The 15,020-nt window shown below is 52.2% G+C and overlaps 1 protein-coding gene across 1 annotated transcript in view; it reads right to left on the bottom strand.

Annotated features, from left to right (window-relative positions):
- The window catches only part of LOC142918187 (mutS protein homolog 4-like), a 29,659-nt gene extending 14,811 nt beyond the window's left edge, over positions 1-14,848 (bottom strand). The window contains exons 1-11 of the mRNA XM_076062313.1: positions 12,820-14,848; positions 12,296-12,459; positions 10,661-10,947; positions 9,483-9,782; positions 7,679-7,786; positions 6,642-6,757; positions 5,928-6,101; positions 4,360-4,529; positions 3,210-3,277; positions 2,412-2,486; positions 710-774 (exon numbers count right to left, since the gene is read on the bottom strand). Coding sequence (XP_075918428.1) covers positions 710-774; positions 2,412-2,486; positions 3,210-3,277; positions 4,360-4,529; positions 5,928-6,101; positions 6,642-6,757; positions 7,679-7,786; positions 9,483-9,782; positions 10,661-10,947; positions 12,296-12,459; positions 12,820-12,824 — 1,532 coding nt within the window. The 5' untranslated portion in view covers positions 12,825-14,848. The remainder of the gene's footprint in view (positions 1-709; positions 775-2,411; positions 2,487-3,209; positions 3,278-4,359; positions 4,530-5,927; positions 6,102-6,641; positions 6,758-7,678; positions 7,787-9,482; positions 9,783-10,660; positions 10,948-12,295; positions 12,460-12,819) is intronic.
- Positions 14,849-15,020: the final 172 nt, after the last annotated feature.

Below are 15,020 nucleotides of genomic sequence, written 5' to 3'. Positions count from 1 at the left end.
GTTGTTAAAGGAGGAGCCCCGAGGGGAAGGATTCAGTCTCCTGGCTCCGCCAAATGGGGTTTGGCCAGGAGACGTCATAAATGCCTATCCCCCCGGGGCCTCCGGCACAAGCTTATTAATTACATTTTTCATTCATGGTTTGGTGATAATTAATTGAACGTAGATGGGTTACCAGCCCCTCGCACCCATGCAGAGCCCCCAATTGGCTGCTGTGGTGGCTACAAACGTCATTAAGGGAAAAGCCAAAAATCTAAATAGGCCCTCCCCCCATGGCACTGCCCACCACAGCGTTGCCATCCGGTACCAACGAGGAGGTAGGGGGTTGTTTTTGCCACCGTCACAACCCTCACCATCACCACCATCACCCTCACCACCGTCACCACCATCACCACCATCACCACCACCACCCACACCACCACCCCCACTACCACCACCACCACCACTACCACCGTCACCACCATCACCCCCACCACCACCCACACCTCCACCCCCACCACCACCACCACCACCGTCACCACCCCCACCATCACCACCACCTCCTCCACCACCCCCACCCACACCACCACCACCTCCTCCACCACCATCACCCCCACCACCACCACCCCCACCACCACCCCCACCACCACCACCTCCTCCACCACCATCACCCCCACCACCGTCACCACAGTCACCACCTCCACCACCACCACCAGCCTGGTCTCCTCGTCACCTGCAGTCCAACAGGGAGCTCTGGTAGGCTGTCAGCAGTGGAGTCTTGCAGGGGCTGAGCGCTCGCTGGGAACACAGCAGGGGAGAGATAGGTGAGGGTGACACCTGCACCTGTCACTCACCACTCACCACCTCACCACTCACCACCTCACCACTCAACTCACCTCACCCTTCACTCAACACTCACCCACCCCTCACCAACCCCTCACCTCACCACTCACCTCACCTGCCACTCACCCTACCTGTGGGTGTTGTGGAGGCACCCCCAGTGGCAGCTGTCTCTGTGTGTGAGTCTGCTGTTGCCTAGGGGCACCCCCAGTGGCAGCTGTCTCTGTGTGTGAGTCTGCTGTTGCCTAGGGGCACCCCCAGTGGCAGCTGTCTCTGTGTGTGAGTCTGCTGTGGTCTAGGGGCACCCCCAGGGGCAGCTGTCTCTGTGTGTGAGTCTGCTGTTGCCTAGGGGCACCCCCAGTGGCAGCTGTCTCTGTGTGTGAGTCTGCTGTTGCCTAGGGGCACCCCCAGTGGCAGCTGTCTCTGTGGGTGAGTCTGCTGTAGCCTAGGGGCACCCCCAGTGGCAGCTGTCTCTGTGTGTGAGTCTGCTGTAGCCTAGGGGTACCCCCAGTGGCAGCTGTCTCTGTGTGTGAGTCTGCTGTGGCCTAGGGGCACCCCCAGTGGCAGCTTAATGATAATGATAGTGATCAATAATAATTAGTGATGATAGTGATCAATAATAATTAGTGATGACAGTGATTAACAATAATTAGTGATGATAGTGATCAATAATAATTAGTGATGACAGTGATTAACAATAATTAGTGGTGATAGTGATCAATAATAATTAGTGATGACAGTGATGAACAATAATTAGTGGTGATAGTGATCAATAATAATTAGTGATGACAGTGATTAACAATAATTAGTGATGATAGTGATTAACAATAATTAGTGATGATAGTGATTAATAATAATTAGTGATGATAGTGATTAACGATGATTAGTGATGATGGTGATTAACAATAATTAGTGGTGATAGTGATCAATAATAATTAGTGATGACAGTGATTAACAATAATTAGTGATGATAGTGATTAACAATAATTAGTGATGACAGTGATTAACGATAATTAGTGATGATAGTGATTAACAATAATTAGTGATGATAGTGATTAACAATAATTAGTGATGACAGTGATTAACAATAATTAGTGATGATGGTGATTAACAATAATTAGTGATGATGGTGATTAACAATAATTAGTGATGATAGTGATCAATAATAATTAGTGATGACAGTGATTAACAATAATTAGTGATGATAGTGATCAATAATAATTAGTGATGACAGTGATTAACAATAATTAGTGATGACAGTGATCAATAATAATTAGTGATGACAGTGATTAACAATAATTAGTGATGATAGTGATTAACAATAAGTAGTGATGATAGTGATTAACAATAATTAGTGATGACAGTGATCAATAATAATTAGTGATGATAGTGATTAACAATAATTAGTGATGATAGTGATTAATGATAATTAGTGATGGTAGTGATTAACAATAATTAGTGATGACAGTGATTAATGATAATTAGTGATCATAGCGATGAACAATAATTAGTGATGACAGTGATTAATGATAATTAGTGATGGTAGTGATTAACAATAATTAGTGATGACAGTGATCTTGGGCAGGCGATGTAACCTGCAGTGGAGACACCAACTCCAGGACATGCTTGAGGTGGATGGCGTAGTTGATCTTAGACTCAGCAGTTCTCAACTGGAACAGGGTGGATGGATAGACAGATACATAGATAGATACATTTTGATTTAAAGCTTTCGTGACCGCAGGGATTCATATTCTTGGTTCTTTCGGTAAAGTCACCACGTAGAAAGGGAAACTATAAAATAATAAAAATATAAAACAATAAAATTATCACGAAGTTTCGACTGCAACACAAGTAATCATCATCAAGGTGTGAAAACCACAGCAAGAAAATTGTATTGTTTTATATTTATATTATTTCCCTTCTACGTGACTTTACCGAATATAGATAGATACATGTAGAGATAAATATAGACAAATAAATAGATCACTAAATAGCCTCTCTCTCTACATCACGGGTGGGGAACCTTTTTTCTACCAAGGGCCATTTGGATATTTACAACATCATTCGCGGGCCATACAAAATTGATCAACTTAAAAATTAGCCCGTTATATCCGGTCAAACGTTTAATTAACTCGCCCCTAATGCGATGGGCTGGAACTGCTTCTCTTTGGCGAAGCGTTTGGTGATGTTAGCCGGTATTGACGATGTTGTTGCTACTCGCAACTGCTCTTCCAGGTTTGCTCTACCTAGATTTATTGAATTTCGAGTCCTGCCTGCGGTTGCCTTGGCAGGGCCAGAGACCAGACGTTCCCCACCCCTGTTTAACGTGATGAAGGGGTACTGTGTGGTGCTGAGCGAGGTGATGCTGATGATGATTAAAGTGATCATCTCACCGTCTCTGTCTTAGGGATTTGAATCAGCATTGAGAGCAGGTGGTCTACATCCAGAAACTGACTGATAGCTGCACACACATACACACAGACATCACACATATACACACAGACACACACACAGACATACACAACAACAACAACCGCCATTTGCCACTAAGTGGCGGTGACGTCACCACGACGCTTGTGCTAGGCCATGTGCACCTTGAGGCCACATGAAGTGTCGAACGCCCACCGGCAGGTGGTCACGGGGCAGACCCAGGTGCCACGGGTCGACTGACTAAGATGACTGAGATGACTGGCTGATGCACCACCTGTGCCCCCTACTGTGCCAACTTGCTGTGCTTTAGCCACCCGGCGCTCCGCTCGTCGTTGTGAGCGTCGCTCCTCCGCCCTCCGTTGTTGTTGGAGGGCGACTGCCTCCAACTGCCCAGTAGCGTCCTTCACGAGCCTCCTCCACAGAGGCCGATCTTGACACCGCTGGTACCAGTCATTGGCAAGTCCACTCAGCTCCACGTCCTCCTGTACCACATCACTCCATCTCTTCTCTAGCCCGCGCCGCGCCCGTTTAGCCCCCTCAATCCGGCCGAACAAAATCTATTTGGGCATGTGGTGATTGGGCATGCGGGCTACATGGCCCAGCCAACGCAGTCTTGCCTGCCGGAGGAGCTCACCGATGGGACTTTGTCCAAATTTTTCGAGGATTTGTGAGCTCCTTACACAATCCAGCCTGGTTAAACCCAGGATTGATCGTAGGCAGGCCAGCCTAAATATTTCTAACCGGCGAAGATGTTCCATTAGGGGGGTACACGTTTCACAAGCGTAGAGAAGGGAGGGAAGACCCGAAGCTTCGTGCGGAGCGACAGACCAGGTAACTTCCACACAGCGTTACGCAACCGATTAAAAGATAATGCCGCTCGACTGATTCGGAGTGAGACCTCTGCTGTTAAACCGGAGCCGGTCATGAGCACATTGCCCAGGTATGGGAAACTCTCCACTCTCTCCACAACTGCCCCATCACCCACATACCCACTCACCCACCCACCCAACCACTCACTCACCCACTCACCCACCCACCCACTCACTCACCCACTCACCCACCCACATACCCACCCACCCACTCAGCTACCCACCCACCAACCCACCCACCCACCGGCCTGCACTCTATAGAAGTTGTCTTCCTGCATCAGCTCATCCACACAGTCGAGACGGCCTCTGAGCGTCTCTTCGTCCACCAGCGGCTCGTGGATGTTGGCTCTGAGCCGGCGCGCTCCTCCACACGTCCTCGTGTAGTTGAGCACCCCGAATAGCGAGTGGGAGCTCCTGGGTGCACGCTCGCACGCACACACGCACACACACGGGTGGAGGAGGGTCACACACACACACACATCCACACACTCATACCACACTCACACCCACACATACACGCACACACACCAACACACACACACTACCACACTTGGACCCACACACACCCCCACACACACCAACACACACCAACACACATACCAACACACACACACCAACACAAACCACAAAACAACAACAACCACCATTCACCACTAAGTGGCGGTGACATCACCACGACGCTTGTGCCAGGCTATGTGCACCCTGAGGCCACGTGAAGTGTCGAACGCCCACTGGCAGGAGGTCACGGGGCAGACCCAGGTGCCACGGGTCGACTGACTGAGATTACTGGCTGATGCACCACCTGTGCCCCCTACTGTGGCAACCTGCTGTGCTTTAGCCACCCGGCGCTCCGCTCGTTGTTGTGAGCGTCGCTCCTCTGCCCTCCATTGTTGTTGGAGGGCGACTGCCTCCAACTGCCCAGTAGCGTCCTTCACGAGCCTCCTCCACAGAGGCCGATCTTGACACCGCTGGTACCAGTCATCGGCAAGTCCACTCAGCTCCACGTCCTCCTGTACCACATCACTCCATCTCTTCTCTAGCCCGTGCCGCACCCGCTTAGCCCCCTCAATCCGGCCGAACAAAAGCTGTTTCGGCATGTGGTGGCTGGGCATGCGGGTTACATGACCTATCCGAGGGGCCACTCTATCCCGAGGGGCCACTTTAGCCAGCACCTGTGACAGGAGGTCATAGAAGGCATCTGACTCATCGGCTTTGCCTGCATCCCTCCACGGATGTTCATCTTCGGTGGGGGCATAAGTAACCACGACCACCATTCCTCGCCTCGGGTTGATGGGAAGGCGAGCCCAAAGTAGCCTGGGGCTTACAGCTTCCCACACCTCACCGCCACGCTCCCACGCCCCCTTCATTCTTTTGTTCAAAAGAAGAACCACTCCCTGTTGTTTGGCAGTCTGCTGTCCCGAGTAGAGGACTGTCCACCCCTCATGGTGGCAGGAGCCAGAGCCAGTCCACCGGACCTCCTGAATGCCACATAGATCCAGGCGGTACCGGTCCAGCTCCCGACAGAGGAGTGGCAGCCTCTCCTCCGCAGTGAGCGTTCGAACATTCCACGTGGCCACCCGTAGTGGTTTTTCGTTGTTTCTGGAGGAGCCCCGAGGGTAGATATTCAATCTCCTGGCTCCACACACAACCACACACACCACACACACCCACACACCCACACACACACACCACACCAACACCCACACACACACACCACACACACCAACACACACACCAACACACACACACCAACACACAGAAGGGGGAGCGGCTATCCCCGCTAGCGAGGGAGGAGGAGGAGGCATCGTCTACCGGGGGTCGTGGGAGTTGCGCAGCAGCTCCAGGTTGGCGGCCGTGGTGCCGTCGATCATGGCGGTGCGCTCACTGCCGCAGAAGGAGACGCGCACGGAGGCCGGGGCGAGCACCACGCCCTGGATGAACTCCACATACTGCAGCAGCGCCGCCAGCGAAGCCAGGCAGTAGTATCTGGGGGTGGTGGGCGGGGGGTCGGTGAGTGGGAGGGTGAGAGGGGGGTGGGTGAGTGGATGGGTGAGTGGGTGGATGAGTGGATGGGTGAGTGGATGGGTGGGTGGGTGAGTGAGTGGGTAACCCTAACCACTCCATCTCTTCTCTAGCCCGTACCGTGCCCGTTTAGCCCCCTCGATGCGGCCGAACAAAAGCTGTTTGGGCATGTGGTGGCTGGGCATGCGGGCTACATGGCCCAGCCAACGCAGCCTTGCCTGCCGGAGGAGCTCACCGGTGAGCTCCTCACCCACACACTCACCCATAGACCCACACACTCACCCACACACTCACCCACACACTCACTCACCCACACACCGACTCAGCCACTCACAGACCCACACACCCACACATTCACCCACTCACTCACCCACACACCCACACACCCACTCACACACACACACCCACACACACTCACTCACCCACACACACCCACACACACACCCACACACGCCCACACTCACCCACACACACGCACACACACACCCACACACACCCACTCACTTCCCCTGCACGTCCATGAGCACGGTGGCCATGTGGGGCACGCAGAGCCTCCGCACGGCGTCCATGCCCCGCTCCTCGTTGAAGTATTTCCTCAGCACCGTGGTCACGTGGGCCTCCTGCACACGCACTCACCACGAGGTGGCAGCACCCACTGTGGTGCGTCTGTGGGTCTCTGGTGAGTCTTTTGGTCTCTGTGTGGTGAGTCTGTGGGTGTCTGTGTGGTGAGTCTGTGGGTCTCTGTGTGATGAGTCTATGGGTCTCTGTGTGATGAGTCTATGGGTCTCTGTGTGGTGAGTCTGTGGGTCTCTGTGTGGTGAGTCTATGGGTCTCTGTGCGATGAGTCTATGGGTCTCTGTGTGGTGAGTCTGTGGGTCTCTGTGTGATGAGTCTAGGAGTCTCTGTGTGTGGTGAGTCTATGGGTCTCTGTGTGATGCGTCTGTGGGTCTCTGTGTGATGAGTCTGTGGGTCTCTGTGTGGTGAGTCTATGGGTCTCTGTGTGTTGAGTCTATGCGTCTCTGTGTGATGAGTCTATGGCTCTCTGTGTGATGAGTCTATGGGTCTCTGTGTGATGAGTCTATGGGTCTCTGTGTGATGAGTCTATGGGTCTCTGTGTGATGAGTCTATGGCTCTTTGTGTGATGAGTCTATGGGTCTCTGTGTGATGAGTCTATGGCTCTCTGTGTGATGAGTCTATGGGTCTCTGTGTGGTGAGTCTATGGGTCTCTGTGTGGTGAGTCTAGGAGTCTCTGTGTGATTAGTCTATGGCTCTGTATGTGATGAGTCTAGGAGTCTCCGTGTGGTGAGTCTGTGGCTCTCTGCGTGATGAGTCTATGGGTCTCTGTGTGATGAGTCTATGTCTCTATGTGATGAGTCTATGAGTCTCTGTGTGATGAGTCTATGGCTCTCTGTGTGATGAGTCTATGGGTCTCTGTGTGATGAGTCTAGTAGTCTCCGTGTGGTGAGTCTATGGCTCTCTGTGTGATGAGTCTAGGAGTCTCCGCGTGGTGAGTGGTGGCGATGCCCTCCGTGCGTGCTCACAGGGAAGTAGTCCCTCAGCAGGGTGAACATTTTGCTGGCGTTTGGGTTGCAGGCCGTGTGCGGCATCACCACCTCCAGCGGGCGTAGCACCTGCAGCTTGGTGATCGCCTGAACAAGCAGCAGCAGCAGCAGCGCCAGCAACGAGAACAACAGGCTGAGGTGCAGCAGGAGGAGGTCACGGGACAGACCCAGGTGCAGTGGGTTGACTGCTGTGCCAGGCTAGGTGCACCAGGAGGAGGTCACGGGACAGACCCAGGTGCAGTGGGTTGACTGCTGTGCCAGGCTAGGTGCACCAGGAGGAGGTCACGGGACAGACCCAGGTGCAGTAGGTTGACTGCTGTGCCAGGCTAGGTGCACCAGGAGGAGGTCACGGGACAGACCCAGGTGCAGTGGGTTGACTGCTGTGCCAGGCTAGGTGCACCAGGAGGAGGTCACGGGACAGACCCAGGTGCAGTGCGTTGACTCCTGTGCCAGGCTAGGTGCACCAGGAGGAGGTCACGGGACAGACCCAGGTGCAGTGGGTTGACTCCTGTGCCAGGCTAGGTGCACCAGGAGGAGGTCACGGGACAGACCCAGGTGCAGTGGGTTGACTGCTGTGCCAGGCTAGGTGCACCAGGAGGAGGTCACGGGACAGACACAGGTGCAGTGGGTTGACTGCTGTGCCAAGGTAGGTGCATGAGGTAAGGTAAAATAAAAAAACTAGTGTTTAATAGTTTAAGACTAACTTAACCTGTCAATGTATATATATACTGCATACCGTCAGAATAACGACATGCACACATTGGCACGTAGCTACTTACGTGGCTACTGGGCCCCGCACTTTCAAGGGCCCCGCGCTAAACGCTTTCAAGCGATCAATTCCGGTTCGGTGATTCTGCTCTCTTACCAGAATACGAAACCGCCCTTCAGCTTTTACGAACGGCTGAGCGTGTTGAAGGTTCAGTTTCAGTTTTCAGTTTATTTTGGGTATAGCTCTGTGAGCCATCCGGCTCTTGAATCAGAGTGCAACCGCAACAAACCAACAAAAACACGACCAAGAAAAGCATCAAATTTTGACTTAAAGCTTTCGTGACTGCAGTGATTCATATTCTCAGCTCTTTCGGTAAAGTCACGTTGAAGGGAAACAATAAAATAATAAGCACAGAGACAATTTCAACCGAGAAGATGTATTCTGGCTTAGCAATCATTGGAAGGATTTGATAAACTATTTCAGGTCTTAATTGATTGTTCACGCTTACGGTGGCTTTCAGACAGCATACATTAATTTTTCGTCTCCCCCCTCCTCTTTTCAGAACATAGATGGACTCGTCATTCTAAATAAACTGACAAATCGTGGCGCTAACGTATTTTTATAAATAAATGCACCGATTGAAAATAAATAAATTAATGTGAACCGCCACTTCTTTCAAATGTTTCTTGCCATTGGTTTTGACACCTGATGATGACCGTTTGTGTTATGGTCGAAACGTCGTGAGAATTTTTATAGTTTTATATATATTTTATTATTTTATTGTTTCCCTTCAACGTGGTGACTTTACCGAAAGAGCTAAGAATATGAATTACTGCTGCAGTCACGAAAGCTTCAAATCAAAACAACCACAACCACAAAGAAAACTTAGGTTAGAGATGCGTCGCATTATCCGGCCGTACAGCAAGTGAAAAAAATGACAATCGTTTTACCGCGCAGGTGAAGAATGTGCGTGTTTTAGTTTTTAATTCAGGGCCCGCTTCATAACACGCACTGCACGGGGGGGGGGGCCCTTTGTGTTCGTGCACGGAGAGAGAAGGAGGGGCGGAGGCTGACCTTGACGTAGGGCTGGCTGTCGGGGAACTGACACAGCACCAGCTCGGGGCAGCGCAGGTCGATGCTGGCCAGGCCGACCTCGCCCCGAGCGATACCTCGGCCCTCTGCCAACGCCACCACCACCGACCTCGCCTCCACCTCCTCCTCCTCCTCGTCGTCGCCGGCGTCGGCGTCGTCAGTCGTGGAGAACGAGGTCGCTGCGGGGCCACAAGAGAGACGGGGTGCTGCCTCCTGTCGTGAGTCGATGAACGGTGGTGAGTCTACGGGTCTCTGTGTGAGTCTACGGGTCTCTGTGTGAGTCTACGGGTCTCTGTGTGAGTCTACGGGTCTCTATGTGAGTCTATGGGTCTCTGTCTGAGTCTATGGGTTTTTGTGTCAGTCTATGGGTCTCTGTGTGAGTCTATGGGTCTCTGTGTGAGTCTACGGGTCTCTGTGTGAGTCTACGGGTCTCTGTGTGAGTCTACGGATCTCTGTGTGAGTCTATGGGTCTCTGTGTGAGTCTACGGGTCTCTGTGTGAGTCTACGGGTCTCTGTGTGAGTCAATGGGTCTCTGTGTGAGTCTATGGGTCTCTGTGCGAGTCTACGGGTCTCTGTGTGAGTCTATGAAGGGTGGCGAGTCTATGGGTCTCTGTGTGAGTCTATGGGTTTCTGTGTTAGTCTACGGGTCTCTGTGTGAGTCTATGGGTCTCTGTGTGAGTCTATGGGTTTCTGTGTGAGTCTGCGGGTCTCTGTGCGAGTCTATGGGTCTCTGTGTGAGTCTATGGGTTTCTGTGTGAGTCTATGGGTCTCTGTGTGAGTCTATGGGTCTCTGTGTGAGTCTATGGGTTTCTGTGTGAGTCTATGGGTCTCTGTGTGAGTCTATGGGTTTCTGTGTGAGTCTACGGGTCTCTGTGCGAGTCTATGGGTCTCTGTGTGAGTCTATGGGTTTCTGTGTGAGTCTATGGGTCTCTGTGTGAGTCTATGGGTCTCTGTGTGAGTCTATGGGTTTCTGTGTGAGTCTATGGGTCTCTGTGTGAGTCTATGGGTCTCTGTGCGAGTCTACGGGTCTCTGTGTGAGTCTATGAAGGGTGGTGAGGCTATGGGTCTCTGTGTGAGTCTATGAAGGGTGGTGAGTCTACGGGTCTCTGTGCGAGTCTATGGGTTTCTGTGTGAGTCTACGAGTCTCTGTGTGAGTCTACGGGTCTCTGTGCGAGTCTACCGGTGGACGTGGTGGCCCTGCTGCTGCTGCCGGGCGCATGCCGCTGGCGTTGCCGCCGCGAGCCGCCTGGCGCCGCACGGAACCGGGAAGCGGGGAGGGGCGCCCGCGGGGCCCAGGAGGAGAAGCCTGGCATCACCACGGTGGGAGCATCACCGCAGCCGCCACCGCCACCACCGCCGCGGGCCCTGCCGCCGCCGCGGGCCCTGGTGCCGCCGCTGGTGGTTGTGGCGGTGTCGGCGTTGCCGCTCCGGTCGGCCAATCCCGACTCTGGGAACAAGAGAAACGGGGGGGGGGGGCGGACGGAGACTTAATTAAAGCGGTCCGTTTTCTTCGGGGCTCCTCGCGCTCACGGCCCTGTTCCAACGCGGCACGGGGGGAGCGCGATGGCACCAGAAGGCCGACATCGTTCAAGAGAGAGGCTTCACCAAAAACAGAAGAGAGAGAGCTTGCATACTTCGACAGCTGGCGAGGAACGACGCCTCCCTCTCGTCTCCCCCCCCCACCGCCCACCAACCCCAGCGAGGTCTTGTGCGAAATCCTGTTTGCCAGGATTAATTGTGCTCCCCTTTACAAGACCCTAGTGGAGGGAGCGAGCTGATTTTCTAAAGGGAGGGGGGGGAGAGGCTGCGTAGGGCCACACATTCGCTCGACGCAACATCACAGAACGGTGCCCGGAATGGAAAGCCGTGGGCTTGTCGGGGCCTTAACGCTCCGCAGGGAGCGGAGAGCAGCGAGATGCAATCTGTTCCTTAAAACTGCTGTGACCGCAGGAATTCATGTTGTTGAGTTATTTCGGCAAAAACTCACGTAGGTACGAAAACAATTTAATGGATCACGACGTTTGGATCGCGACACAAGCAACCGTCACCAGGTGTGAAACGAACACAGCAGGTGGACCGCCGACGTAGGAGCTGACGTAGTAGCAGTCCACGTGACCTCACCAAAAGAACCAAAGGATAAGGAGCAAGAGGAGCCAAAGTACGGTAATCCGTCAACATCAAAATAATCCGCGGAGAGGCGTCATCCCCCTCAGGGACGGAGCCAGGATTTTCAGCCCGGGGTGACATTCAATAAATGTAAACTTCAAGAATGATTAGAGATTTCGATTTAAAGCTTTCATGACTGCAAGGATTCATCTTCTTTGGTTCTTGCGGTAAAGTCACCACGTAGAATGAGAATAAAATAATAAAACAATAAAAGTCTCACGACGTTTCGGCCACAACACAAGTGGCCTTCTTCAGGTTTAAAGGGACAAACCTGTTGGGACGACAGGTGGCCTGAAGAAGGCCACCTGCGTTGCGGCCGAAACGTCGTGATAATTTTATTGTTTTATTTTATTATTTTATTCTCATTCTACGTGGTGGTGACTTTACCGAAAGAACCAAAGAAGATGATTAGAGTCAGGCTTGAACCAGACGCCATCGGTTTGGCGACACGCTCTGACGGTGCAGTTACACGAAGTCCGCCGGACCGAGTGTCGTGCACTTACACGCACAATGTTTCAGATTTTTCGATTTTTTATTTTTTTTTCGGGGGTGACAATTGTCTAACCCTGTCACCCCCCCCCCCCGCCCCCTGGCTCCGCCGCTGATTGCCCTCCTGCACTCTCTCTGACCTTGCATCCTGGAGTGGCGTGCCGCGGGCGTGGAGCTGAGCAAAGACGAGGAGGCGGAGGAGGTGGAGGCGGTGGTGCTGTGTAGCTTGGCTCTGGTCTTTGTGCGCCGGGGAGGAGAATCCAGCAGTAGGCCAAACGAGTACTTGGGACCCTTCGTGGACATCCTGCAACCAAGCCTGGGGGTGAGCGAGATGTTGACTACCTCACCTGGTATACAGCAAGAGGTCGTGTGTTCCACCACCATCATCATCATCACGGTGGCTAGGAGATGTTGACTACCTCGCCTGGTATACAGCAGGAGGTTGTGGGTTCCACCATCATCATCATCACGGTGGCTAGGAGATGTTGACTACCTCGCCTGGTATACAGCAGGAGGTCGTGGGTTCCACCACCACCATCATCATCATCACGGTGGCTAGGAGATGTTAACGCCTGAGCCTGGCAGTGATTAGGAAGCTTGGGGAATATTCAAATCTGTGGGAGGGGCTTAACGCTGCTCAAACGATGAGGATCTGCGAGATTACCTCATCCGATTTCAAAAGAGCGGATCACCTGTCAGACACACACACAGACATCACACACACACACAGACATCACACACACACACAAGACACACACAGACATCACACACACAAGACACACACACACACATCACACAAGACACACACAGACATCACACACACAGACACACACAAGACACACACAGACATCACACACACAGCCATCACACACACACAGACATCACACACACATCACACACACAGACATCACACACACAAGACACACACAGACATCACACACACAAGACACACACACACATCACACAAGACACACACAGACATCACACACACACAGACACACACAAGACACACACAGACATCACACACACAGCCATCACACACACACACAATACACACACAGACATCACACACACAGACATCACACACAGACACACACACAGACATCACACACACACAAAAGACTCACACAGACATCACACACAGACACACACAAGACACACACACACAAGACACACCCACACAGACATCACACACACAGACATCATACACACAAGACACACACAGACATCACACAAGACACACACACAGACATCACACACACACATCATACACACAGACATCACACACACACAGACACACACAAGACACACACAGACATCACATACACACAGCCATCACACACACACAAGACACACACAGACATCACACACACATCACACACACACAGACACACACAAGACACACACAGACATCACACACACAACACACACACACAAGACACACAGACATCACACACACACAAAGACATCACACACACACGACACACACACAGACATCACACACAGACATCACACACACACGACACACACAGAGACATCACACACACAGAGACATCACACACACACAGACATCACACACACACAGACATCACACACACACAAGACACACACAGACATCACACACACATCACACACACAAGACGCACACAGACATCACACACACACACAAGACACACACAGACATCACACACACACACGACACACACACAGACATCACACACAGACATCACACACACACGACACACACAGAGACATCACACACACAGAGACATCACACACACACAGACATCACACACACACACAAGACACACACAGACATCACACACACATCACACACACACAGACATCACACACACACAGACATCACACACACACAAGACACACACAGACATCACACAGACATCACACATACAGCCTTAACAATCTGTAGGGGCGAGTGCTGTAAGCGAGTAGCAGCACCTATAAGGGCCGGCACGGCACACGAGGGGGTGGGTGGCCAACACCACGCCCGACCGCCTTTGTCTCCCCCAGTGGTGATGTTTACTACACACCACTACACCAGGTACTCATTTGAGGCTGAGTCGACCTAGGGGAGGCCCAGGACCGGTTCAGAGAATCGTAGCGCGGCGTAGCGCTAACCACTACACTACCGCTCCCCACATACACACACACAGACACACACAGAGACACACACATCACACACAGAGACACACCCAGAGACACACACACAGAGACACACACATCACACACGGAGACACACACATCACACAGAGACACACACACAGAGATACACACAGAGACACGCACACAGAGACACACACCACACACAGAGACACACACACAGAGACACACACGGAGACACACACACAGAGACACACACACATCACACACAGAGACACACACCACACAGAGACACACACACAGAGACACACACGTACACACACAGAGACACACACAGAGACACACACCACACACAGAGACACACATGTACACACACACACGGAGACACTCACACAGAGACACAGACACGGAGACACACAGAGACACACACACACAGAGACACACATACAGAGACACACACACATTACACACAGAGACACACACACATCACACACACATACGTACACACAGATACACACACAGAGACACAGATACACACACATACACACAGATACACACACACTATTACACCATTCAACTACAGACGAGAGACCTTCTGCAGTGATCTATCAGTGCAGGAGCGGAGCTGCTGTGAGGCGAGGCGCTTGGAGCTCTCTGATTGGTCCAAGCGGCGACTTGGAGCCAATCAGATTTGGTTCCTCCCTAGCCACGTGACGCGGGATTTTTTTTCCCGCCAAATTTTTG

This window comes from Petromyzon marinus, unplaced genomic scaffold (assembly GCF_048934315.1).
Source record: "Petromyzon marinus isolate PM22_M1 ecotype Great Lakes invasive population unplaced genomic scaffold, UKy_Petmar_22M1.pri1.0 PM_G_Scaffold_56, whole genome shotgun sequence".
Lineage (NCBI taxonomy): Eukaryota > Metazoa > Chordata > Hyperoartia > Petromyzontiformes > Petromyzontidae > Petromyzon > Petromyzon marinus.
This window is presented reverse-complemented; position numbering and strand designations above follow the sequence as displayed.